Below are 27,269 nucleotides of genomic sequence, written 5' to 3' on the forward strand. Positions count from 1 at the left end.
CAAGAAACTTTAGAAAAATTTCTTATCTTCCAGATCTTCAGAAGGCTTTTTTCAAGCATTGTAAACAAAGAAATTGCTTTTAAACCAAAATGGAAATATGAACAAAGGGATTACGCATTTTCTTCACTTTTGTCCCTCACTTTAAAGAAAAAAAGTAAGTCACTGAAAGTGTCAGAAGTAATAAAAACAGCAAGACAATTATAATTTTAGCAGACAGACAAATTAAAAAACCTCCATAAAACTGAAAAGAATTCAATTAAATTTCACTGTGGATTTTGGGAAATGGCGAAACCTCTCTCATGTTCTTGTTCACAGCCAAGTTTTATGCAAATATGTTTGTCCCTTCACAACTGTGTATTTTCTGCTGTGTCAGTCTGGACCCTTTCTGTGCCCCTGGCACAGCGGGTCTCCTGATACAGCAAGTTTTGCAACAGAACAGATGATAAGATAGGAATTTCTAGACTTGCCAGTCTCTCAGGCCCTGAAATGTGACATGTATTTCAAAACTCTAACCTGTATGTGGTATTTGGAACGTAGACATCCCTGGCAGGAAACTCCAGGATTTCTCTTGTCGGTCTAACTCTGCTGTCTGGGTAAAGTTTGACTTGCAGCAACTCTGGAGTTAGACAGTAATGGGGATTCTCTGGAGCTGGAGATATGTCTATCTTTAATTGAGCTGTAAGAAGAAAATGATTTTATTACAATAAATAGAAGTTCATTTAAATGAAAAAGCATATTCATGCTTTGTTTCTTCAGGTTAATATCCTATATATTCATTTCATAAATAAACAAATGATAAATTACAGCTAATGTGTATTTGTTAAAAATAAGCAACAGTGAATCAACTGATATCTAGGGCAATTCGGGTACCAGATAATAAGAACCAGCAGAGAAGATGTATCTTAACAAGTTCAAATGTTGTTCTCATAGAAAGCTGCAGAACTACAGTCTAGATAATGCCACTGTGAGGCCCAACTATAGTTAATATAGTCAAAGTCTCATCAGGAATCTTGCCTATCAAACCATAAGGGTACATCATGAGTTGCTGAAAGCTAATCCGCGTCAAGTTTATTGAATATTTTCCTTAGCAAATCAGCTGACAGTACTGCCAGCACACTTATTGTTGGTGGATGGCACCGAGGCTGGAACGACTGTAAAAACTTGGAAGACATGAGAGTTGGAAAAATGGCATCAAATGTGAAACATAAGAAAGAGCAAAGGACTTGCATTAAGAAGGAGAAGCCAAACATACAAACATTAAAAATAATAATAATTGGCATGGATCACTCTGTAGAAAAGGGCTGGGTGGCAGCAGTGACAATAAGCCAGTGTCCAGAAGAAAGCTACAGCCATTCTAAGTGCCGTGTCATGTGTAAGACACTGGATACAAATTCACCTGCTTTGCTTGGCATAAGGTCTCAGGAGGAGCAGCACAACCGGTTTAGAGCACCGTGCTCGAAGAAAAGCATGGACAGGTTAAAGAAACTCTAGCAAAGACTAACAAGACAATTTTAAAATCACAACCTTTGGGGAAGGGTTGAAAAAACCTGAGATTGGTTAGGCTACGAAACGGAGGCGAGCAAGAGTGAACTAATAACAGCGTTCAAGTACTTGAAAGGTTGTGATAACTGCCCTGAGGGCATGACAGGCCATAATCAGATTAATTTGCAGAAAGATAATTTTGCAAAGTTTTCTTAATACCTAACCTCAGTACAAGGACAGCTGAGCGCTGGGAGAGATGATCTAAGGAAGCGGTAGGATTGCTGTCACTGGAGATTTTGAAGAACAGGTTAAGTAAATATTGTCAGGAATAGCACAGGTCAGGGACCAGTGATGTTTCGCTGCTGGTGTGACAGCGTTTTTATTTCCCTTTCTCAAACAGAGGTGGAGTCTGTTCCTATTAACCAAGTGGGAGCCAGGAGAGAGATCTCCTTTCAGCTAGAGAGTGGTATTTTACTCGGGAAAACAGAGGCTCCTCAGCCCCTGCTGGCTTTAGGGCTTTGAGGTTTGCATCCTCTTTTCACAGATACTGCTCTCAGAGTGCCAGGAGCTCCATGTCCACATGTACCAGTGAAAAACCTGCCAAAATGCCATCTTTAGTGCTTGTGGTCTACCAGGGATTGCTGTCGATGACTTCTTAGGGTTTTTTCATCTGCTCACTTATAAGAACTGGGTGGCAACTGGAATGACTAACCAAATACCTTAACATGTGTGAGGCAAAAACATCTCGTTCAATACCTGTGATGGGTCTCAATCTCCGTAACACTGATGATGGCCGTCTCATGTCAGCAAGGAACTTGTACAAATCTTCATCGCTCAGGCGATCACCCTCCTATTGGATGGTGGAAAGAAAATGGTTATCTACACAACCCTTCAGGACTGTGAGAGAATGAATAAACCACCTAATACTATAGTCTCTCTCCTCTTCTCTTTCCTCTAATATCAAAATGTACCTTCCCAGAACAAGGTGTTAAGATTAACATGCTAAATTACAGCTCATTTCTCCATCCTTTTTCCATCTTTTTTTCCTTATTAATCATCATGACAGCTGCAGGAACTTCTCATTGAAAACCTTTTCTCTCCCCATCAATATTATCTTTTTCAAAACTGAGAATGGCTGTTAGAAGATTTCCCCAAAATATCCAATTTTTAGCAAGTATAATAGTTTGAAAAAGTATCTGTCATTCAGGTAGTGATCCTCATTCCTTCTCCTCTGCCTTCTTTTGGTAGGAGTCTAAAAGAGTTACTTTTCAGAAGTGTTAAGAAACGGTGGGAAGTAGAAGGAATCTGCTGTCAGTCTTCCTTCTGCCACATTCTAGTAGCTCAGAGTTTCATTAATTTTGGAAACATTATAGAAAATGTGACTCTGCCACCCTCTAACTATCCAAAAGCAGAAGATATCTGATACTAAAGGTAATAAATCACAATAAAAAAAAAGAAGCAAAAGGAAGGAGAAAAACGCTGGGTAGTATTCAATTAATTGTACTGAACAGGAGAAAAGGAAGGGAAGATAAAAAATAAAAGATACAGAAGAACTAGAAACTTAAAATCTTAAATCAATGTTCAGCATTTTTTAAAGGACAAATTAACAAAACAAGCTGTTTCAAAGTTGTCAAGTGAAAAAAACCTCAACAAAGTAAATAAATATATGATTCGGTAATGCATCACTAACTTGGTGAACTGGCGTACGTTATGAAGAGGGCTGCAGAACATGATGGGTGGAACGCCCGCATTAGCAGTGCTGTCATACATTTTTTTTTCTCACTATCTACATTTTGGGTGAATAAGTTACAGAACTGCATGTTATTAACGCCCCAAATAAAAGGAACTCCCTGCGCTGCTCTGGGTCACTGAGACCCCAGAGATACCATTCGCAGAGCCCGATTTCACTCATCCCGAGTCTCATGGAAGCACAGAGCAGCAGAGGCACGAGTCACCCTCCACTTACACGGTTTGCACCACGATAACTTCATGCCCTTGATGTCATTTCTCCTTATTTACATTGCTATATTTAAAAGCAGACTTTGGATGGCTATCCACAGTGAAAGTGGCATGTAACCAAAACAATCGGGGGGGGGAAGAGCTTAACCAACTTTCAGTATATAGAATTTAAATCTTTGTATTCCCAACGATTAAGAAATCAGTCCAAAAAATATCTGGTTGTACACTATTAAATCCCTTTTTATACACAAAGGTGACATTGAAATAACAATTTTCCTTAACCAGATATGGCATTAAGCAAATCTTAGCAAAAATTAATGAACGGAAACCATTTTCTAAGCTTAATTAAAAATTTGATTCCGTTTAGCCATGTTTTCAACTGCTTCTCAGGAAAATCCCAAGCTCTGGCTAGGAAAATCTGCCACTCAGCAAAGCTGCATCAGAAGTGAAATGCTTTGTTCTCTCAGGCATCCCTGGATGTGTCCAGGGAACTGACGCCAACCTCAAAACACACTGATGAACCTGGTCCTGAGCCTGCTGATGTTTCAATGGGATTGTCTGTCACCCGATGAAACCAAAGGAGTCGACTGACCATCGTGATACAGGCTATGCAACTGCTAGACAGGACAAATACCTGGAATCCTTTTTGGCATATACTAACCCAAAGAAGTTACCCTCAGTTTTTATGAACTTGCTTCTATGAGCGTTTTATCCAAATATGTTTACCAAAAGGCCAGGCAGTGATTTTTCCAATGCACGTTAGAAAAACCTGGAGCAAAATATACTGGTGTTCTTCTGGGGAGACCCAGTTCCATTCGTTGGAGTGGTTAAGTCGCTATGCCATAATGATGCTTTGTCATTCAAGTCAAAACCGGCTAACAGTTTCTAATTCCAGGACGTAATTATTCACAGTAAATTTATTGAAAGAATCCACCAATTGACTGTGGACCCACTGCTGGCAGAATTAAGCACATGACATAATAAACCCACCGTACGCTGTTCAGATATCCTGTGATCAGGGAACAGACATTACATGCATTGAAAGCACCACAAATTAATCATTCAGGTCTAAACTGACTTCGCATGATCAAATCACTCTGCCCAAGGAGCAACTCCTTAATTAGATAGCTTCATACAATACCTGTTTAAAGAAGTTTGTCACTGTCAAAGTAGCTGGTCTAAAACTGGTCAAATTGCAAGCCTCATCCCCACTTGTGGTTCTTTCTAATGAACGCCTCCCGACAATACTGGAATTTCGCCTCTCTGACCACGATCCTTTACGTTCTTCAAGAAATACAAAACGAAAAGGGGGAGGAATTAAAACAAAAAGAAGAAAAACAATTGTCCGAGAGCGTACTTTTGTTCCAACCAGGATTTTCTACACAAGAAGATAGCTGCTGCTTTTGGAAATTATGCAATAAGCGTGATAGAAGAGGTGGTTATGCTGAGACAATCACACTCCTGAGGCATCAGGAGGCTATGAAGCACAGCTGACTACTTCTGCTCCTCTCACAGCAACCTCACCCCAGTGCCTTACTGCTATTATAAAAGTCTTTATCGTGTGGAGATTTATGTATTTCTCTTCCTCTGAAAGATGATGAAGTTGGCAGTTTTGGGGATGCTGAAGAGCAGTTTCAGATGAGCTGTGTGGTTCACAAAGATTAATCCACTCCTTTGGAAAATGTTCATCAGCCTGTAACGCACGCTTAGTCTTAGAAGCCTGGTTTTAAATAATATAACAGATGGTTTGCTTGTAAAATCCTTGAAAGATAAATCCATTTGTTATCATGGACTTTTCTGTTCTATTTCAACCATGACCCAAGACTATCAGTAGGCCTAGGGCAGGGGGAGGAGGGAGATAAAAAGGAGCAACGGCAGACACAGGGTATGAATCAAGACTTCAGTAAACTCTGGATTTGCCCACATTCCCTCATGCAGGTGCCAGATACTGTACCTCCTGTGCCAACTTCTACTTCCGTGGAATCTCTTTCCAAGCTTCCAGCGCTGCTCACGATGTTCATTAAATGAATGGCCGTCCAGGCAAAAGGCATTCGATACTTGCCCAGTCTTTGGCAAAACTGTTCCGCCTGGCATTTCAGTTTTTCCAACTTTTCCTTATTCTGAGAAGAGAATATTCAAGAGATTAAAAGGAGAGGAACGGGAAAAAAAAGGTTCATTTAGCGAAATCAGTAAGTCACAACGGTATCTTTTCTAACTTGCAATGATTTTGTGCTTCAATAGCACCTTCTAGAGGAGGATCACTAAGCGCTGGGCAATCAGACCTCTGCTTCGCAACACTGCCATCGGGCCAACAGTACCAGACACGGCACGGCCCGAGGGTCAGAGCAGCTGGTTTCATGCTCTTGAGCCTCCTGAACAGCCTCATCTGTCCACTGTCCTTTTAAGAAAAGCTGAATTTTACTCTGTGAAGTCTGAAATGCTCTTTCTTAATGTCGTTTTATGCAGCAGGTGCTCAAATCATCTGGAGTTGCGTGGGAAACCGAAAACATTCTTCAAATAAGCAGTATCATACTCATTTTACTGAGGAAAACAAGGATTAAGAAAGAACTTTTCCATAATTCTGTATATTAAAGAGCAAGGTTTTTGCTTTAGAAAGGTTGTTACCTACAGGCCTTTAAGAAGTTCCCAGACAGGGGGCTGCATAACACCAGAGAGTTCTGTTGCTCACGTTCTTCTAATTCAGGACACGCTTATGCATCTTGCTGGGAAGGAGACCTTGAAAAAATCCCCTTTTCACCTACATTCCCAAGCATCCTGCAAATCCAATTCCAAAATTTCACCTAGGCTTATGTCAACTTATTGGTCACAGCAAATGTATTTTTTTACTTTCCTTATCTATATACCTGAGGTGAAAAATACCCATTTCTCATATTGTGGTGCAGTGATATAAAGACAGAGATAGACAAAAAATGTGAATGAATATATTCTTAGCTGAAGAAGAACTTTAGGAAGGCAAAACTTTGGTAGAGTTTGATCGGAATTAAGAAATGAACATCCCAGCTCCTTTGAAAAAAGCATAATGGAAAACCTCTTAATCACAGAAGGGCTGGCATCCTCACTATTACCCTTTAATCTTCACTTGGCTCGGCCCAATTGTACAAGAAACTAGGAACCATTTCTGAGTCCCATAAGCACTGCTTCACGTTCTATGTACCCAAGGTTTCCTTTCCAAGCTCTCTTGCACGTCTTACAAACAGGAGTTGTAAAATAACATACTGAGCTCAAGTCAGAGATTTCTCATTCTGACTGCTAGTAAAATCAGAGATTTTCTATGCTGTAACCACTGTTGTATTGGAGAAAGCCCTTCAGAAAAACAAAATAGTAGCCAGTGGGTGAAAAGATGGAGGAAAGGCCGTAGTCCAGGTGCCACTGAATTCTGCGGGTGCTACCAGCATTCCTGCTTGCTCCAGAACCTACCAAGCCTGCCATTCCCACCCAGACTCCAGTACGCTACAATGAGCCACCAGCTGACAACTGCAGGGAATAAAACGGCATTCTTCCCTGCAGGAAAATCTCTCCTTTTAGTCCTGCAAGGAGACAGGCTGCATTTAAACATGCAAAGGAAAGACAAAGAATCAGTCAAATTGGGGCAGGTCCATGCCACCCACTGCACTTTAAAATGCCCAGGACTTTACTGCACAGGACAATGCCCAAACTGTTGAAGGCAGGAATTAAAGTAACAGTGTTAATAAAAAGAGCAAACACTAAAGTATAAAGATTTAAAACTACCCTTACTCTTCGTAAAAAGGACAGTTTCATCCTGCTGTTGAGTGTGACCCTTCTTTACAGTATTAGGAAAAAGAAAAATCAGCAGAATATAGCTTAAAAAAAGAACCAGAAATGCACTGCAATTCAAAACCAGGCCCGATGGAGAATCTCCTGTTAACATATCTCATCCACTTTATAACCTTTCCAGAGGAAGGCAGAGGTACTGTGATGTGGTTAAGCTGCAGAAGCAATGGAAAAGTTGAAATTTTACCGCAAATTCACATCAAAGGCTGCCTTCGCTTGACCCAGCTACAAGCACACAGCTGATCCTTTGGGACAGGGAATCACAGATGACTGAGCTTGATGGGAACCACACATCTCCCCGGTCGGCCACAAAAACTGATGACCTTTAACTACTCTACCCCAATAAGGCATCAAGATTCAAGGTGTTTGACTCTTCTTTGGCCTTTAGAATTTGACTAGATTCTTAATTAAAAACAGATCCCTTTAACAACAGGAACAGTACCAATGGCTGTTAAGTCCAAGGTAAAAGAAGATAATTTATGTTGAATTTGTTAATACCAAAATGCCTTAAAGTGCTTGCAGCCAAATTTAAGCAAAACATCAAAAAAAATCTTACCTTTGCTGCATCCGATTCTTTAAAAATCATATAGGGCTCTGCACACTCCCCGATATCTCCCTGTTGTAATACTTTTTCCAGCTGCGAAGGGAAAATGAACCATTATGAGGACATGTATCCAGCAAGGATTGTTAAATTAAACAAACACTAGGAAGCAAAAACATTCTTTCAAAAGAGTTAAAGCTTGATTTCCCTTTGTGAGGCAGGGCACAAGCACTGCACTCAAGTTGTTAGAGCCATTAAGTTCCCAGACTCGGGCTGTAACTGAATCACGAGTGTAAAATATAGGTTCAAAGGGAACATATACCACTTCACTTTGATCGGTTCTACAGCCACTTTCAGTTCCTTCTTAAGGTCTTAAAGACACTTTACACTGTCTTCAGCATCATCACTTCAGAATTCTATTCTTATTTCTGTTCTCCATATTAAGGACCTATTGCAGCAGCACAGAAAGGTGGCTCAGGTGCACTCAGCTAAAACAAGCACTGTTTTAAATCAGTGTTTTTTCAACTCAAATAATGAAATAATCAAATATTTAAAATTAGCCAAAGAGTAGATGTCTGCTTCTGAAGTCTCCAAGTCAATGCCTCTTCAATACAAAACTACTTAACACTCAGTTTCTAACAGAAATATCTTCCCTACCATATGCACGAAGACTGTTTCAGAGGCATCCTGGCCCTCCCTCCCACGCCCGCTACAGTGCACACACTGTTATTAGATTAGAATATCTTTAAACTTCTCCCATGCTTATAAAGCGCCATTCATACCTGTCTACTAGCAGAACCCCAAGAGGCTACCACAATATAAAGAACAAAACTACTTTCCATCGAATCTTGCACTTCTGGTGAGTTTATGCCAGCAATACCAGCTGTCTGAAAAGCGGTTTCCCAATGAGTAAGACCCATGTGAAAATTCACCCCACGAGGCACGCCACGCATCTGTTCTTATTTCTCCCTGACTATATCCTTTTCATCATCAAATCAAAAAATCACCTAAGGCACCAGCTCCTCTTGGATCACTGGTTTTACGAGCACCAACGTGCAGTCACAAGCTCTTTTGGACAGATCCCCATCTCAGAAATATGGGGTTCTCTCTTCCTCGTGTCTTGTAAAAATCAGAAGAGTGAATATGTGTGCACAGGCGGAACATGATTTTTAGAAGGAATTGAGAGTATCATACCAAAAATTGGAGATCAGAATATGCTCCAACACTACTGAAAGCCTTATTCTCACCTGGGACTGTTTTCTCATGCCACAAAGCCTTAATTAATTTTCAAAAGCTTATTTCTCAAATAAGAAGCAGTTCATGAAGAGCTTGCGCAAACCTCAGTCAACAGGGTTCCCAAAACACAGCACTTAGCTGGCAGGCAATGTAACCACCGCCTGCGAACTGGAAGCATGTATTGAACTCCTCTTTTTACTGCAGGATGATTTTTATGCAGAGACCAGCCAAAAATCTGATTCAAATGCCAAGCTGAGCTAGTAACATTTGTGCGCTCATAGAATCAAGTGAAAGAACAGAAAATAACTTTTATCTTTGTGTACTTTATTCCAGGAGTGACCAATGTGGCATTTTATTTCGATTATGGATTTCACTCTCTTAGCAATTTCGATTCTTAAGGACATTTGAAAATCTGGCTTAAGGGCATGTATCATTTTTGAAATGAGATTCAGATCAATATGTATTTTTAAATCACTCACTTATCTATCATCTTAAGGAGTCAGCACATTGTTTCATATGAAAACCAAGGTCAAGCCCCAGAAAGCTGCTTTATATCAAGCAAACCTTTGTGCTCTTTTCAGTTTTGTGATAATACAACAATGCATATCTCCACTGAACTGTTTCTGTTACAAAGGAACTTAGCGTACTACATGAGAATATCTGAAATGAAACAGAATTCTGTGGTGTCAGTGTTTACACTTTTGAGAATAGAATTCTGCTCTCCAAATGCAAATAAGAAGTCAACTAGCCAGGCAGACTTGTTTATATTTTATTTTAAACAGAAAACAAGAGACGATAATAATTTAAATTTCTCCGGCATTTCTTACCTTTATTACCAGAAAGACATCTTGAGAGGGGTAAGTGATAGAAAAAATGGCAGATCTGGCCAGCGTGGATATAGCAGCAGGGGGCACATGTGGACGAAGCATTCCCTTCATTTGCTCAGAGTTTAAATCAAAGTAGAAATTTTCTGAAATCTAAGGAAGAAATTGAGTAGCTTCAAGCATTAGTTATACTTTTTTGGGGGGGGTAAGCTCTTCGTAAACACAACGGACAATTTCAAAAGACAAGTGAAAAAACTACCTTTCAAACCATGTATAAAAAGAAAAACAAAACGGCCTGTTCATTAAGAAATCAAGGCAGGACAGTGGGAAAGGAGAAAGGAACTGGAGCCAACAATACACGTTACCTATAAAATTTCCTCCACCTCCTTTAAGGTATGCAGTCCCATCACAGGACTAGGAATTACAACTGCTATCTGAATTGAAAATATCAAAGTATCAAAATAGAAAATGATTTTTAAGATCCTTCACAGAAAAAGAAAAAAACAAAACATCTTGAAGGCGAGACAGTGAGCTTTCTACACCGAAACGCCAAATCCTTGACTGTATTAAGACTTCAAAGCCAAAGTGAATGTGAGCTGGTTATCAACACCAGAGGTCACTAAAGAACTTACTACATGAGAGAAAAAAAAATGGAGTAATGAGATGATAAAATTGGCTTATGAAATGTGATTTAAATATTAAACAAAGTTCACATAATATTCCACATACTCTCATCTACATAACTTAAAACTCAATGCATTAAATTCAAGTCTTAAAGAGATAAATGTCAAAATGCATATTTTTAACATTTTTCTCTCTACTACTGCTAATATCTTGAATTAGGAAAACTAAAAGACTCTTCAAATATTAAATACAGAACATAAATAGGGGAATAAATGTATTTTGCATTCCCTATAACTTAGATGCTGAAAAGACTGCTCAGTTTTGTTTTGATTTTAGCAATTTTAGCGTGTATGACTTTCTTGTGCATTATTTAAAATGTTACTTGGACACACACCATCCTGAATCATGAAAAAGAGATTAAGAAAATCATAAAAACTTAATCTAAATAAAACGTTTCAGTTACTTAAGGTCTCTCTGGGGAAGAGACTTTTGAAAACCAAGATTGGACAATATATATATTCTGATTTTAGGCACTCCCATATTAGATAATATTTTTAGAAAAGTGGTTATACTTCAACTGTGTTACTAAGCAGAAAAAGAACACACAAGATGGTTTGTGAAATGCCTTCATCGTTCTTCCAACCACCAGTATGTCACTGTGTTCATAAAGGTTTGCTTCCAGAATTAATTCCTCCTTTTTTTTTTTTAAATACAGGTTTGTAATGCTTCAGTGGAAATGTCATTACTCAAGTAATTAAAAACCTACCTTTTTCTTTTCTTTAACATCATACAAAGCCAAACTTGCAAAAATGGGCTCAATTTCTATTTCAAACCTTAAAAGGAAAAAACACATAACATCAGTTGACTTGCATTTTGTCAGAAAGAAAGAGCTACCCTCTCCCCAGATCCTTCCTGGGCCATGGCTGACCACCGATAAACCAAGACGTCAGGAACAGCCAAGCCAACCTAAGGGCGTCCTCCTGCTGAAAAGGGATCTTGCTCCCCAATTTTCCCCCCATTCCTCTCCTGTCCCACTTCCTCTGCGTCGCCTCTGCTCGTTTCCACCAGGACACGCACTGGCGCTCCCTGCACCTTCTAAAAGCCATTTCAACTCATTGACCCAACAGAACAGTTGGGATTAGGGCCACAGGGCATAAAGCATACTTCTACAAATGTTTTTATCCTCTTCAAGTGTTGTTTGAAAGCTAAGCAAAGCAGCCCAATAGCTTCCTTAAAGGGAGAGGAATTATTAATTGGGACAGCTGGACCACTGAGCTCCTCTAATTACCTTGAGAAGTTTTCCTATGCACTAATTTACTACGCCGAGCTGTTCACGGGGCTAAATGGCCAACCTCATGGTTTCCTCTCAGCATTACTGACCAGAAAGCTCCTTCCCGTCCAGAGTCGGGGACAGCCATTTTGGCAATTTTCAACATTTAACTTTTGTCAGAAAATACCAATATCTCAAAAACGCTCTCAGAAAGGCGTCAGTTTTTCAGAGTAACTGTTATTAAGTATTTACGCTAACTGAAACACTTCCAGTGAAAACACCAACCTACCACATAGAGCTGAACTTACTGTTAAATCACCTGGGAAGTTAAAGAAAGTAAAGAACATTCAAAACCTGCCCCTACACCATAGTGAGCAGGGCCTGACTTGCCATCCTCCTGTCTGCACAGCCTCCCCATGAAATCAATGCCCGATCCACGGTGGGACACCCCCACACAACCGCTCCTTGCACAGAGCTCTCAGCTTTTCAGCCTGGAACTCTTCCTGCCAACAGGGAGAACAACATACAGGACCGCATCACCAAACAGGAATTTTCTCTAGTTTTGCAACAAAGGTGAGATTAACCTGAAAATGAACCTGCTTAGGTCATCTTAGCCTTCTCCCTGGGAAAGAGACCACACACTTCTTTTTGACCACGTATAAGATAGCATGATCTTGGATGCTCGCTATTACGGAGATTAGTTTGGTACACAAACAAGCAGGTTTATAGCAGATTTGCTATAAATTTACAGCCAGCAAGAGATGCTTTAATAGCAGAAAGCATTAATTTCCAGCATCTAACTTATTTATGCTAAAGAGACCATCCTTTGGAGAGGAAGCTCCACTGCTACTGCATATTATGTTGTTCCAGTTCATAAAAGGCTGCAAAATCAGTTCATCTCTATGGCTATATTAGGTCCTGGAGTACTCTACGAGCAGGAGATATGTCCCACACATATATCTCAGTTATGAGCCACAATGTAGTCTAACTGGAGCTCTCTAATAAGAAGGGTTGACCTAACTGAGGACACAGAAGATGAATACAGCAGTGTGGAAAATCAGTTTTGTACTTTATTTCTCCAAGGGAATAACAGTAAAATTTTACCTTGTGTTATTAGAGAAGAGTTATAGGCAATGAACCAGCTGCAGGTAACCCTATATTCAGGAGCTCCACTTCATTAAACTTGTTTAACAGGTTTCTATTCCTCCAGTTAACGCTTGCTAAGTATATAAAGTCTTCACTCTTAAAGGGACACAGTCAAGGTTGTTGAGCCTAAACTTTGGCAAAGCTTTGGTTGTCTTAGGTTTTAAAGCTTAAGCATTTTTAATCTTTTTGTTTTTGCCCACTTAAACATCCTTGTTACAGAGCTGAACACCAATGACTGGCCAACTTCAGAGCCCTGAACGAGCGCGGTGAAGTGTGTGTGCCAGTAACACAGAACGGGTATAGCTACAGACTGGCTGAAAAGCAACACAGAGAAAAGCCAAGGAAGGCGAACGCTTTCTGTATCACACCACTAAAGAAAGTCTTGAAGATAAAACTGTCTGATGCACAGTACTGCGTAACTCAACCTTTATAGAACTAACCTTTAAGCCTATGACCAACCAAACAATGTTACATCCCTTCAACAAGCGGCAGAGTTATTCCAGATGCACGTGGATACAAGAGCAGATTTAAATTCTCCATTTCAGTAATGCAGCTGTTTGTTGGAGGGATACTTACTTCAGGGACAAACACTTCACCAGGAGTCTTTGGCCAAAGTGTTCTTTGGGTACTTCAGGGACGCTAAGTCGTTCTATAGGCTCCTCCTGAAATTCGTCACAGGAACAGCAATTTAGAGACACGACACTTGTACAAACCACTAATACCATTATGAACCAAACATATGTATCACTTTTTTCTTCTAAGATACTAGCACCAATTTAATCCGAAGCTTACCAGCATGTCGCATTCAGCAGCAGCTATAAATATGCTAAATTAAATCCCTTTAATGTTTCTACATTATGGGGGATTGCATAACTATAAAGGAAATCCAATCTCCAGAAAGTAGTATCTATGGCAAGACAATATGCTAAAAAACACGTGACCCGCAAGATAGCTAAGGTTCTCATGGATATTAAACACGGGTGATCTTAACCCCTTTAAATCTGTGGCAGACTGACAATTTTCACATTCCCTATATCCTTCACTTTTTTAGTCTCACCCACATGTATATAAAAATACCTCATCTGGTGCTGGATGTAGTGCAAAAAGCTCCTTATGCCTACTGGACTTCCTCTGATCTTCATTGTGGTGGTCAATCTCTTCATTCGGGGTTCGGTCCAGTAGGTTTGGGAGAAGGGCATCTGGAAGGGAGTTCTTCAGATCAAAAATACTGCATGCCCAGCTGCCCCGGGGAGTATCGTCAATCGACATTGAACGTCGTTTAAGGTCATCCTGAGATTCAACAAATTAAAAGCAACTTATAATGGGAAAGCGACTGCACTTTTAAAATGCGGCTATAAATTAGGTTTTATGTAGCAAGGTTTTAAAGGCACATTACTTGTTCATCCTGGTAACTGTTGCCATCTGGAGCTTCGTCAGACTCAAAGATCTGTTTGGGGAGCCCCTTTTGCCTCTCCTTCTGTTTGTCTAAGGTGTTGGGATTAAATCCAGTTCCCAGCTTGTGATATCTGAAAACAAAGTATTTCACAATGCATTCTTAGCATCCTTGTTGACCCCAAACCCAGAGGGAGAATTGCAGAACAAACCCCATATTATCAGTATGGGTCATCTCAAAGCATAAACTGCTCTCTGCAAACAGTATTTCCAGTCATCCTGCACTGTAGCTGGGTAATAATCCATCAACCAGTATTCCAGAACTACAATGTGACTCTGTTCGACTATAAAACAACCCTGGGTGATGTCAAAAGAAGTATTATCAATGGCCAATTAAGGTCATCATAAAACGCGCGATTGTGATGCCAAGCTTAAAGCAGGCCAAGAACATGGGGATGGAAGGCCAGCGGTTCTGCTGGAGCAAGCACTGACGTGGAGCAGACAGTGCTAATACCTTTAAAACCAAAACACCAACTTCAGGTGGTACTGCATGAAGCGCAGAAGTCCTGAGCGCCTCTGGAAAACACATGGCTTTCCGACCCCAACTAAAACGAGCATCTTCCTAGAGCATCTTTACAAGCAGAATCGTGTCCTTCAGAGCCTTCCATGGTGTAAGAGCGCTTGCTAGTAAACAGTCTGTCTGCTGTTGCTGACAAGATCAGATCTCTTTGACTAACAAATTTTTGGATACCAAATGTCACTGTGTCTATATTTACACACACATATGGCCAGAGCCACAGTCTCCTTACAATACGCGCTCTAAGTCAGTTCCCGAAGTAGTGCTGGGGTCACATCTAGAATTAATTGTTCTTATCCTGCCCCGTTACTAAAGTTACCACAGGAGGATGCACAGGCACGTGAAAACCATGGACGTGCTAGGAGTGAATAATGAAAGCGAGGAGGAGGAGGAGGAAAGCATTTTCCTCACTAGGTTATAATTCTTGAGAGCTGAACAATATGATCTGGATAATCCTCACCTGGATGTCTGCATCTCAATCACAGCTCCACCAACAAGCGTAAATTCATTCTAAATCAGACCTGACTTCAGCGGTGCTTGTGATCATTGCTACCATCACTCTAGCATACAGAAATTATTCCGTAAGGTTGAAATTAGATTATGCTATTGGTTTTTTTCAGGCCAGTGAAGAAAACTTATCTACCTTTTCCAATACCATTAAAGTAATCACTGAATGGATAGATTTGCCTGCCCCAAAAAGCACTTTGGTTACAAAGATCTGTAGACAGAGACTGACATAAAGATTGTTTCCTCTGGAGTGAGGGCGAGAGAAGGATACCACATAAGAAGTCATGTTCTTCTAAACCTAGAAGAGAGAGATTTTGTGCCCCCAGAGCTAGGCAAAGCACCCGTAACCATCCAATAGGATGGATTAAGAGAAACCTGTTAGAATCCTTGAAAAACAATTCAGTCCTTCTCAGCCATGCTTTCAGGTTCTTCTCCTACTCCTGCTTCTACCCAGTCCAGTGCCATGATTTTATCCAAGTGAAAACTGCTATGACTGTTTATGGACGTGCTTCTCCTCCTTTGAAGGGGCAAGACAACCCTTGGCTGTAGTGCAACGATCACTCAGCACACCTTCAACCCACTCAGGCAACTCTGATGTCTTTAGCTTCATGCCTTCCCTGACCCAGAACGGAACCTGCAGCTGATGTGCACAGGATAGAAAGCTCTACTGCCTCCAACTAAACCTCCTCAGCACAGGAATCACAGCCAGGTATTCCAGATACCAGCAAAAGTCGCTGAGAAATGAAGAGGTGTGCTGGCTGGGTGGGTCACATTGTCCAACCCTGCTGCACCTTCTAGACTCTGCCCACGAAGGCTGGGAGTTAATAAAGCTTCTCTCTCTCTCTCGGGTTTCTTTCTGGGTGGGTTTTTTTTTGGTAGGCGATTACAAAACACATTTTTATTAGGTCATCTGTGCACTGCAGAGCATATCTTCAGCATCCCCTGAAGTGGTTCTCAGGACAACATTAAACCAGTGAATTGTAGCAACTGCCACAAGGGCAGAGCTGTAGCTGTAGTCAAGTCGTTTGTAGGTGATGCACATCACACGGATCACTTACTCCCTGACAGCAGCTCTTGAAGACATCAGACTTTCAATCATCCAAGAGCGTGTGTGTTCCAAGTAAAGCTACTCAGAAGTCTTCCTGCTAATTTGCATAAATTAATAAAACGCACACACATTCTCTAAACTGCTAACTCATTAGGTAAATGTTGTGATAGTTCACATATTAACAATTGTTTGTTTAAATTACGTACTTTCTCAAAGTCTCTCTGGGAACAAATGCAAGCTGCAGAGGGCACCTTATCTACTAGGTGGTTGTGACTGCACATACATCTCACTTTGTTACAAAATTAGTGCAACTTCTCTCTAAAAAGAGCTAAAAAGATACGGAACAAAGAAAGAAACAAATGCTGAAAGTAATTTTACTTGTTCGCATTCCCTAATTTCTTTACCACCCCAGATGAGCAACTGCTGACTAAAATGGCCTAGATTTTCAAAAATGCCCCTCGGGGTTTTGACGTCTGAGATCTAATTTTCAAAACACAAAGCATCATTTCATCTAAACACAAAGCATCAGTTCAGCTGAGCTGGGCAACTAAAAGTCAGGGCACATGGAATCAGTAGCCAGGACAATAATTTGTGAGCCTCCTCATACCAGCCAGCCATCCTGCAAAACTTTAAATATGAAATCAAGCTGACAAATACCACGGGGGAACTCACTTTCTGTTCACAATCGCCCAGTCTTCCGTGTAACTTCTTACACAGTCCCTCACATGAGGGTCCATCTCACTGTTAAGAGAATAAAAACAAACACCTTCAAAATCACAGAAGTGATAATGACCTCTTAAACATCCATACTTCCACTTCGGTTTGTATTTTCTCTTTCAGGCATTTACAGAGAAAAATTCCAGGCTTCAGCCTTGGAGGTGCTCAAATGCAGAACAATTCATTCCCTTGAGCGAGGTGCCACCCTGTCACCTCCTACCTCTCCTCAGGCACGGCCGACACAAGCGTTCGACATTCTCGGGGGGTGTACACAACCTCGATGTCATCGGGAGGAAACTCAAGCAAGTCTCGCAAGGGTCCAGACTCCAGTGCAATTGGGTGTGTAACAAGGTATTCCTCCAAATCAACCGGCTCCACGGCTTCTGTAAGCGGTACCTGGGAAAAGACAAGCGATGGAAGGGTCTTCAAGCAAGGCGAAAGAAAAAAGAAAAGTCACACGCACATATTCTACTTTCTTTTTAAACCAGCTCTTCTGCCTTGTTGAGGAAACTTGATGTAACATCAGACAAAAATTAACCCTAGTAGTGTTAACGTTAGCTAATACACATCACAAAGCTATTTTTCACGTCTTATCTTTTATATGATATTTCTCTGGGTATTTCTATGATGCATACCATCATCATCTAAAAAAAGTACAAATTTAAAAAAAGGATTTTCATCAGGAAATTCATCAGTTTGCATCATAAGAAAATTTTGCACTTTGTTTTCCGTGTGTACGACTGTATTTGTTTTTACAATGCTCTGATCACAATGGGAGCCTTCACCCCGATCCAAGATGCAAGAACCCTCGGCACCCCCAGGCACGGCCCCCAGACGGGAATCCAGAGCAAGGGCTGATTTACCAGGAACTCAGGAAGCCACAGAACGCTGAAGACTAACATTATTTTGAATTAAAGCACTTCTCTGGGGAACGCAAAACACAACATTTGTCTACCACAGGTGCAAGTTTAACCACCTCTTCTCCCTGATGTTAGGACCTTTAGTGCCACGATGACTCTGCCCATGCCGGGAAGGGACTCGGCTCTAAATAAAATGGGCACAAAGCTTGCACCCGAAGCACAAGGAATGACTGAATAAACGCATGTGCAGGAAATCAGGAGATTTCACTGGCAGTACTGATCTCACCATAATGAAGTGAGCTTTTTTTAGATATGTGTAAAAAAAAAAAAAAAATTGCAGAAGCTAGATACATACATTGCATAACCGTGTATTTTTACATATGTATATTGTATAAATGCATATATATATATTCCGATGTGAGATCATTATGCTATGAGGCTGTACATAAACATAGACATTAAGAAAATGAAAGACTAAAAACAAGTTTTGAGGAACCTGTCTCTGCAGCAACTGACAGATTTCCTAGAATTCCCTGGCATATCCCAGCAAGGCTGAGTGGTTTAATATGAATCACAAAAACACATCAAAATTCAGCAATTTTTCTCTGCTACTTCCTCTTTCCTGGCATCCAGAAGATTTCTGTGGGACAGGGAACTATCCTGTAGCTTGTCTTCTGTTGGAGATGACTTTCAAAAGAACAATTACTGCTTAAGTTTTAAATGTGCTTCTCAAAAAAATTGCTACACCAACCTCATATTCCAGTTTTGAAATTTCTGTTGCCAAAAAGTTCCGAAATGAATCAACTTTTCATTCAAGGAAAAAGATTTGGCTAACACAGAAGGTACTGAAAGAATCTCTCCTACCACGGCCAACTTCAATGAATGCTGCAATTTTCTTAAAATACAGAAGGCAAATCCTTCAGCAGAAAAATGGCGTGACTCCACTGAAGTCAGGTGAGTTGAACCAGATGACTTTATGCCAGATAAGAATCTGATCTATCAAAAAGATACGATGTCTAGAAACTCAGTATTTAGTTCTGCAATTTAGGTAAAAGGTACAAATTATTTTCTGCATAAAGAAATGCATCATCATCCATTTAACTCTGACCCCATAACCTTTTTTCCCCTTCTAATCCCGAAGTCTTGAAATGAATTTAAAGTATGCGATTTGGAGAACTTTTGAAAATACAAACCGGATACTTTTAACTGTTTTCATCACTGCAAAACTCACAAGGAGCAAAACTTGTCATTGCTCTTTCCCACATCACAGTCAACATGTCATCACCTCACACTATCTGTTTCTTGCATACGGATACACCAGCTCCATTTGGCACCAGATAACTGCCAAAACGTACAGCAGCAAAGTGTGACAGATTATTATTGAGGAATTGCTAAGAGCGCAAGTTTTTTCTACTACTATTGCTACTTTGCCTGCAGATAATCCTTTCCACTGATAAACCTCAAACCCAAAGAAAAGCAAGAACCCAGAAATGGAGATTCCTCGCAAATGAAGATAAAAAATAACAAAATCACTGGGAAAAAGCCACGGAGGTATTGGGTAGCAGAGGTGCTGGGAAAAGGCCCTCTCTCTGGTCGTCTCGTGGCCAGTCCTTGCCCCATCCAGGCAGCCATGCAGCTCTGCGCCGGCCACCGAGAGCACCACCGCTGGAAGAAGGCCAGAGGGTTAAGGCAGCCTTGGAGGGTGACTTAAAGCTGCTTAACTGACCTTATTTTTAAGCCCTAACATTTTAAGACTTACTTTTCCCACTCCTGCTGAGCTCCCTTCCACACTGGCAGCTCCAGAGCTGGCACCTTCCAGTGTGTTTGCTCACCAAAATGGAGCTGACCACGCAAGTGCTGGGCTTCAGTCCACGTGAACTCATTTACCTCTGCATCTCCCCGGGCTAACAAAGAGGAACCTTTTCCTCATTCCCTCCGCTATTTCTAATCCCTTCATCCTGATAAACATTAGAAAATTACAACAGACAAGGAAAAAAAACTCCATATTAACACAGCGATGAAGGGGACACGCAGGACTGAGCAGACACAGGGCAGAGACTGACACCGCCTGAAATGCACCGTGTTTCCCCATTCCTGGCATTCTACATCTCAAATGTTATTTGTCCAACAAAAGCATTGGACAACAGGTGAAGGAACTGGCTACCTAGTTAAGAAAATAGGTAGTTTTAATCTGGAAAGGCGGGCAGTGCTTACGGGGCTGTCCAACACCAGCTCCCGGGCTTTCCAAGCCCTTCGTACACCTCAGGATTAGGCCCAAGGTTGCACTTCACAATTTTCCAGTTTGTCGCTTCGGATAACTATTGTACCATGAAGATGTAAACAAACATAAAAGTCAAACCCAGAAGCCTGTATTAGACTCACCATCTGTGCAGCCAGAAATACTGTCTAGCACCTGAGTAAACAGGCCAAACATAAATTCATGGTTATGAAGAAGAACTACTTCGTGTCAAGACTATTGGCAGATAAAAGGCAAGCACATTATTTTAAGCTTTAGATATTTGTGGGGGAAGAAGTGATGAAAGAGGAGGAGGAAATAAGGATGAACAAACACACCAAAAGGAAAATGAACCCAAATGGCATGCCAGTGTCTGAACTGAACCACGGCAGCTCCTCTCATGGCTCTCACTGCTGATGCCTTAACCTTTCCTCCGTCCCGCATCCCTCTGAAGTAGTGGATGAGCCCAAGAACAGACACTGCATACAATGGCTATTCCCATGTTATCTGCAACCTGGCCAAAGTCACCTGAAATCATCATACGAACCCATCGGATCAAATGCACGCACCGAAGGAGCTGGACAAGTTCAGATAAAGACCAGGTTGTCCAACCTCATCATCCCAGCCCCACCGCTGACCAAGGAGCAGAACCTGCTCTACCATCTCACTTCCAAGTCTCCAGGCCCAGCTCATCTCCTTGTGGCACCAGGAAAAATAAGGAAGCACCCAACAGCCCGTTCCCCTGGCCTAGAAGGACTGTGATACTTGCTTAGCTTACAGAAGTTTCCCCCTGATCCTTGTGCACCCCTCTGATGTACAGCTGATCTCCAGATTACCACCAGAATAGCAAATCCCACTTTCAGCTGCACATTAAAAGGTTTTGAAATCTGCTGCTGCAGAAATGGGGGAACAGTGGAGGAGCTACCAAGCTGTCCTCTCCCACAGCCCAGCTTGCTGGCAGGCTGCAGACAGCCATCTTCAATGCCGTCATCATCCCAATTCCAGGAAGGGCCTTTTCGATTCCTCCCGATAGCTCCTACGAAGCAGCAGTAGGTGCCTCCTCCACAAAATCCAGCCGGTTTTTCTTCATCACTTCCAAAGGCACAGTGAAAATTTCAATCAAGTATTTGCAAACGTGCAGTCCACCTACCAACCAGTTAATAAGCCTAATGGGGAAATACTGGAGCGTTACTGTAAGAAATAATTGACAGGGTGTCCGTTTCTTCCAAGAAGTGTTTATTAAGGCCCTCCAGAAACCAAAGCTGTACAGGGGCTCTGACCATCTTCCCAACCAGGACTATGGAAGAGTCTAAATTAATGGCAAAGACACACTAAAAATATGCAAAGGAAAGCCTGCTCCCAGAATCGCAATTGCTGCTCTTTTAAGAAATACTCTTTGATTTTGTGCGAGCTGTAATTACGGATCAAATTTTGGACAACCTTTCAGACAAGTCCTTAACACAGTTTTCACTCAGTCTTTATCCCAGGATCAGACACTGCCGCCTCACTCAGGGCAAGGGCGATTCTGGTGCTATTAAAATGGATAAGACTACCTGGGGAGAAAGGAGCTGCTGGGTATGAGTAAGAGAGGCATAACCTGCTCCCTGCTGACGTAAACACCAAGCACAACGTACTGATACACTGAAAGTACAGAAGAAATCAAACGGGACTCTCTTTTTTTTCCACACTTACACAGCCCAATTACCCCGAATCAAACACATCGCTTGCAAATAAGCATTCTACATATATATGACCTTAACCCAGCCATAGCCACATGCTCTGTCAGTTTAACTAAGACACCAGCCGGATTGTTTTGGCTTCTATGAGCTGTTTAACACACACATTCTATAGGTGCATCCGCATTGTTGTGGTTACGGCTCTCAGCAGTTGCATTACAAAACCCTATTTCAAAGGTTTACAACTCTCCTGCAAGAGGGACAGTCAAGCTTTCTTCTTCAAGGCTGTGTTATTCTTCACTGTTATATCCCCTTAAAAGCTTGAAAATAAAATTTCGTTTCCTATCGACTTTGTCCTTCTCCAGACAGCAAACATTGTATTTTGCTGTAGTTTTAGTGCACCACTAGCCGAAACATGTCTCCATCCTATTTATGTCCTTCTTTTGAGCACCTACCTGTATCATCGTCATCACTTACAGAAGAAGCATCTGCACAAATCTGGTGATGGGAGTGGGATCATGGGGGGATCGGACATGGCACAACTCCAAGGAAGGTAACACAAACCCCTAGTTACTTTACCCAAGCATCGCACCCAAGGGCTCCAGGAGCAAAAGGCTAACGTGGGTGGAAAGCTACACCTGGGGTACCATGCTGCAACGCTCATGGCTTATTCCACCCCACCAAGGAAGCTAAAAATGAAATGCAAAGGGCAGATTTGTATTAGACCTGCCCTGTCAAGCACAGAGGACTGCAACCAGCTCCCTCGGGCACAGAGCAGAGCCCTCCAACAAGCAGGACTCCCCATGCATCCCAGCGACCAGGGGTTTGCCGAGAGGAGATGCCGGTCCTGCACAAGGAAGGCAGCCACTGCTGTGCCCAGAGGGAGCGCAGCCAGCAGAAGCGTGCAGGGCAGGGAGATCCAAGCGGCAGCAGGGCTGCCTCACTGACAGAGGCAATGGGGATACTAGCCACGGATGCACTTTTCCATCATGCTCAAAAAATGACCAAAGGATAAGTATTTAATTAGCATGCCATTTAATTAGCCATTATTACATGCCCTTACCTGAACAGCCTCCCCCTCCAGTTTGCTGCCTTACTGAACCAATTACACCTACGCTAGTACCTAAAGACCAAAGGTCTGCTCTCCTGGGCACTCTACAGAAGCTCAGTAGGGATCACAGCAGCAACTAGGGCAGAAAAAGGGACGAATTATTAACTCCATCTCACGGATACTGACTGAAGCACAGAAGTCCTGTGTAGATCACTGCTGAGTGCCCTGATGTCCACAGGCATTCAGATTTTTGCCTGAAAGACTTTAACCTGTCCTTTCCCTACATGAACAGCTGGGCAGAGGGGATATTTCTAGGTTCTGTTGCAGATGTTTGTTGCTGCCTAACTCACACGTGTTGTACTGACCATCATGAGTAGCCTTGTGGGACACGCTCTAAGCAACGCACTGATCCCAGCTATGATTTGGCAGACTTTTCCAGCTAGCATCTGTTGGCACAGCCACAGAAAGCACCGTGTCCCTCACATTTCCTTCTCCCTCCCTCACCTCTGCCCTCCCAAGACGCTTATTCTCACGGGGAGCCACAACAGCATTTTAAATGGCTATGACGTGATGGCTTGGCAGGATGCATCTGGCAGAACACGGATTTGAACCCAAGTTGCTCGTGGCCCAATCCAAGAGCAATTTTCCTTTTATCTAAAATGAGATGCATAACTCCCAAGGGCAGAGACCCAGTCTCTGCAAGGACCACAGCACAATTTGGGGCCCTGTCAAAATGACAATGGCAAAGACTAAAAGGTTATACCTCCTGCCTCCTGTGTGGGAGTGAAATTCCCTGCAAGGACATGATAAGGAACCTTGAAAAATTAACCTTGCAGAGCTCCTCATCGCAGGGAGGATCCTGACTATTTTTACTTGGTGGCTAAGTGCTTCTTCAAAATCAGGGTGATATTTCTTGCCAATTTTGAAAGTAGGACAAAGTTCCATCCTAACTTCAGTGCCTCCTTAAATATTTAACAATTTATAATGTGCTAAAACTGTAACAGGTTGTGCCAAAGCTTCGAATTCTAAATTAATACCAACTTCCCACCCACTGCCTCCCTGGGCAAAATCTTGGAAGGAGGGAAGAAGCAGATTAACATTTCAAAGCTGAGCCCCAGCCTTCTCTCAGCTATTGCTAAGTCTCCAGGGCAAATAGTCACTTCCCTTGTTGAGCATTCAGGAATGCAGATGGCCTGTTCTTGCTGTGGCAAAATCCGTCACCCTTAAAGGGATACTGGTATCTCAGGGAACTGCAACAGGAGTCAAATCTGATGTACCGTAGGAAGGATTCAGCATAAATCTGAGAACTCGGGAAATGTAACACACCAAAAAAAAAAAAAAATTTCAGGCAAGTTAAAGAAGGTAATGCTTTAAAGAAATATATTTGCTAAAAAGAGGCATCAGATTTATTTTTAAGTGTGAACTACAGGCCACAGTCATTCTAAGAGGTTTTGAAACATGAGCGGTGCAATATTAACCACTGACAATGCTCAAGTAATTAAAAAACACGTTTTACTTGCATAAACTACATTTTCTTTCACCTTACTCCAAAAACGGTCATCCACTGGATCCAAATTCTAAGAATCACATATTTGTCTACTGCCATTACTGCATTTCAGAAAACCCATACCCCTAATTTCATAAGCCTGATGACTGCTGAGCACAGAGAACTCCTGCGTTTAATTTTTTGGCTGCATTTATAATACATGGAAATATGCAAACGAACCAAGAAGATTCCTAGGCAATCTCTGCTTTTCATCAAACACAGACAGCTACCAGCCCTCAACAAGGATGACACCACCCCAGCCATAAAGTGCAGTCATTACCTCCACATATACGCGTACTGCCTCTGGAATGCAGTTCCCTATCTCCTGCTTTGCTCTAGCTCTTAGTACTTCTTTTGCATGGTGTTTTGAAAGACGTAATTACTATAGCGAATAGCTCATAAAAGTCCTTCATTTCAAACTGTAAATGTGCCTCAAAAATTTCTGTAAGCATTCTCTGTTAAAGCAAAAATTGTTTTAGAAATAGTCTGGAGCCTCCATTTTTAAGATCTCAGAATATTTAGTATTAAGTTCTGGATTCTTTCTACAGACAAGCCCAATGATCTGCAGTGTGTGTCAAATTCATGTAATATCACAATGTTTGAAATGGAAAAAGCCTCTAATGAAAGGAAATATTTGTAAATCCCCTAAAGAGGGATCCTACATGTAACAAGTAACAGCCAGTCACAAAACCTGTGAGATGTTTTATGTACAAATATTGCTAGGTTATTTGCTATTATAACTGGTTGCTAATATAAGAAGCCATTTGGGTATATAAATATTAATATTAATCAGAGATTAATTAGTTATCTGGGAATACTAAAGCAATTTCTTACCAAACCCTGAAAGACACGAGTTATGCCTCCGAGGATGGGTAAGAAAAAAGACAGTATCTTCTTTGATGACTAAGAATCATGTAATTTCACCAAGAGAGTATTTGAAGAACACAAAGACTTCGACACAGAAGTGCTGAGACTGATCTGCAAGAGCTACCCTCTGATAAATTGCACCAAAACTGAGAGCGCAGAGACTGAGACAACAAAAACCTCAAAGCTCCATTATTAAAGAAATGAAAAAGCCAAACAGTTTGACCAGAGACTGCAGAAAAATCACAGGCTTCCCACTTTTGGTGGAAACACTACATCAGATCAGCAGAGATGGATCCCTCCAGACCCTTGGGGTCCTCTCAGGCAAACCATGGTGGCTCTGAACTGTGCAAGCTGAATCGCGGTAACCACAAACGTGCATGCTCTTCTGAGTGGAAAATACCTGGCACAGTCACATCTAAATTATCAGTGGACAATTTATCCAGTGTCTCCAGATTAACCAGGAGACACACAAAGATGCCAGAGCTGGCGTTGCGCAGAGCTGTCTATGCTGTTTAGCTCAGGAGCAGCACAAGAGGACAGCTGAAGTGGTTTATGCACGTGCCCAGGTGAAGAAATTACTGCCACATTCACGAGGAGCAAAGCCTCACCCAACAAACCACACAAGTCCGCGTCACCTTTGGGCACAGACAATCCCAATGTCTCCGTACACCTGAGCAGCCCTGCTGCCAGCAACGAGCCCCAGCAGTGGCACAGCCATCGCAGAGCAAGGCTCAGCCCATGGACTGACGCTCTGGGGACCACAGTGGACCTCCAGCCTCCAGTCACAGAATCCCAGAATGACAGGGGTTGGAAGGGACCTTCAGAGATCATCCAGTCCAACCCCTGTCAAAGCAGGGTCACCCACAGCAGGCTGGAAAATTTTTACATTGCAATTTGAATCCATTATTAACATTTTTTTGCAGTTTAGGATACTAGCAGCATTTCCACTAAACATCAGTTTGTTTGTGCATTTTATTCCTGAAAAACACGTATCGCAACTAACTTAAATAAATAAAGAGTAGGATTTAATGGCATTTTTAGATTCTGAGTATTTATTAACAGGCCTGTCACAAATGCTTCGTTTACGTAACTGAATTTACTTGGTGTAACAGCATTTAATTAAGATTAATTATCTCTGCTAATGTATAAGCTGGTTTAAGTTATTGCAGATAAATGAGTCTCAGCAACCTTTCAACAGAGACCAGACTCACTGACTTAACACACAAAATGCTCGTGACCTCTGCAACAGGACTCACTACTGATTTTAGAAAGACTACGTAGCAGTTTTAATTTACTAAAGAAAGCGCCTGCACCAGAGCAGAGTTAAGTGTGAGTAATCCCTAATGGGAGGAGGCAGGGAAGAGGATGTGGATGCCTCTCCCATCCTCCCCTGTCTGACGAGGACAGACCATTCAGCAAGGCAGGGCAAAACCTCCAGGAAATACATATAATGGGAGTCACTATTAAGCCTTAATCAGCTTTGAGAGAGCATTAAGACTTGGCTCATTTTCCTTTTCATTTTAGTGATTTTGGTGATAAAATTACTTGGCTCTGAACACTTCAAAACGCCCTTTTCTATGCCACATAGGATAGTGTCATGTTTTCCCTTGCAGTGTTTTCCATTCATTTGCACAAATTATCTTTTCTTCTCCTTTTAAATGATGCTAAAATAAACAATGAAAATATACAAAGGAACCTATATTCTCTTATTGAATAATTAGATACTATCTTTGAATACACAACCAAAGTCTGCCATCCAATAAATCCAAGACAAAGCTTCAATTAGCCCCGATAATGCCCATAAACCCGCAGTGCTTTACAAAGATATGTAAATGTCAGCACCTTTATTTTATATCCAGAAAATGGAGCGCTGAAAGCAGACGTGGTCAGATCACAT

The 27,269-nt window shown here is 41.6% G+C and overlaps 1 protein-coding gene across 14 annotated transcripts in view; it reads right to left on the reverse strand.

The window, feature by feature from the left end:
• The window catches only part of DOCK7 (dedicator of cytokinesis 7), a 107,857-nt gene that overhangs the window by 65,955 nt on the left and 14,633 nt on the right, over nt 1–27,269 (reverse strand). For all 14 annotated transcript variants that reach the window (XR_012588747.1, XM_074597861.1, XM_074597860.1 and 11 more), the window contains exons 3-14: nt 17,357–17,532; nt 17,092–17,160; nt 14,292–14,421; nt 13,973–14,185; nt 13,472–13,557; nt 11,246–11,312; nt 9,859–10,008; nt 7,811–7,891; nt 5,396–5,561; nt 4,583–4,725; nt 2,239–2,332; nt 514–676 (exon numbers count right to left, since the gene is read on the reverse strand). Coding sequence is in view for 13 of the 14 variants with exons in the window: in XM_074597861.1 (XP_074453962.1) it covers nt 514–676; nt 2,239–2,332; nt 4,583–4,725; nt 5,396–5,561; nt 7,811–7,891; nt 9,859–10,008; nt 11,246–11,312; nt 13,472–13,557; nt 13,973–14,185; nt 14,292–14,421; nt 17,092–17,160; nt 17,357–17,532 (1,538 nt within the window). In the remaining variant the exon portion in view is untranslated. The remainder of the gene's footprint in view (nt 1–513; nt 677–2,238; nt 2,333–4,582; nt 4,726–5,395; nt 5,562–7,810; nt 7,892–9,858; nt 10,009–11,245; nt 11,313–13,471; nt 13,558–13,972; nt 14,186–14,291; nt 14,422–17,091; nt 17,161–17,356; nt 17,533–27,269) is intronic.

The sequence above is a fragment of the Larus michahellis genome, chromosome 8 (assembly GCF_964199755.1).
Source record: "Larus michahellis chromosome 8, bLarMic1.1, whole genome shotgun sequence".
Taxonomy (NCBI): Eukaryota; Metazoa; Chordata; class Aves; order Charadriiformes; family Laridae; genus Larus; species Larus michahellis.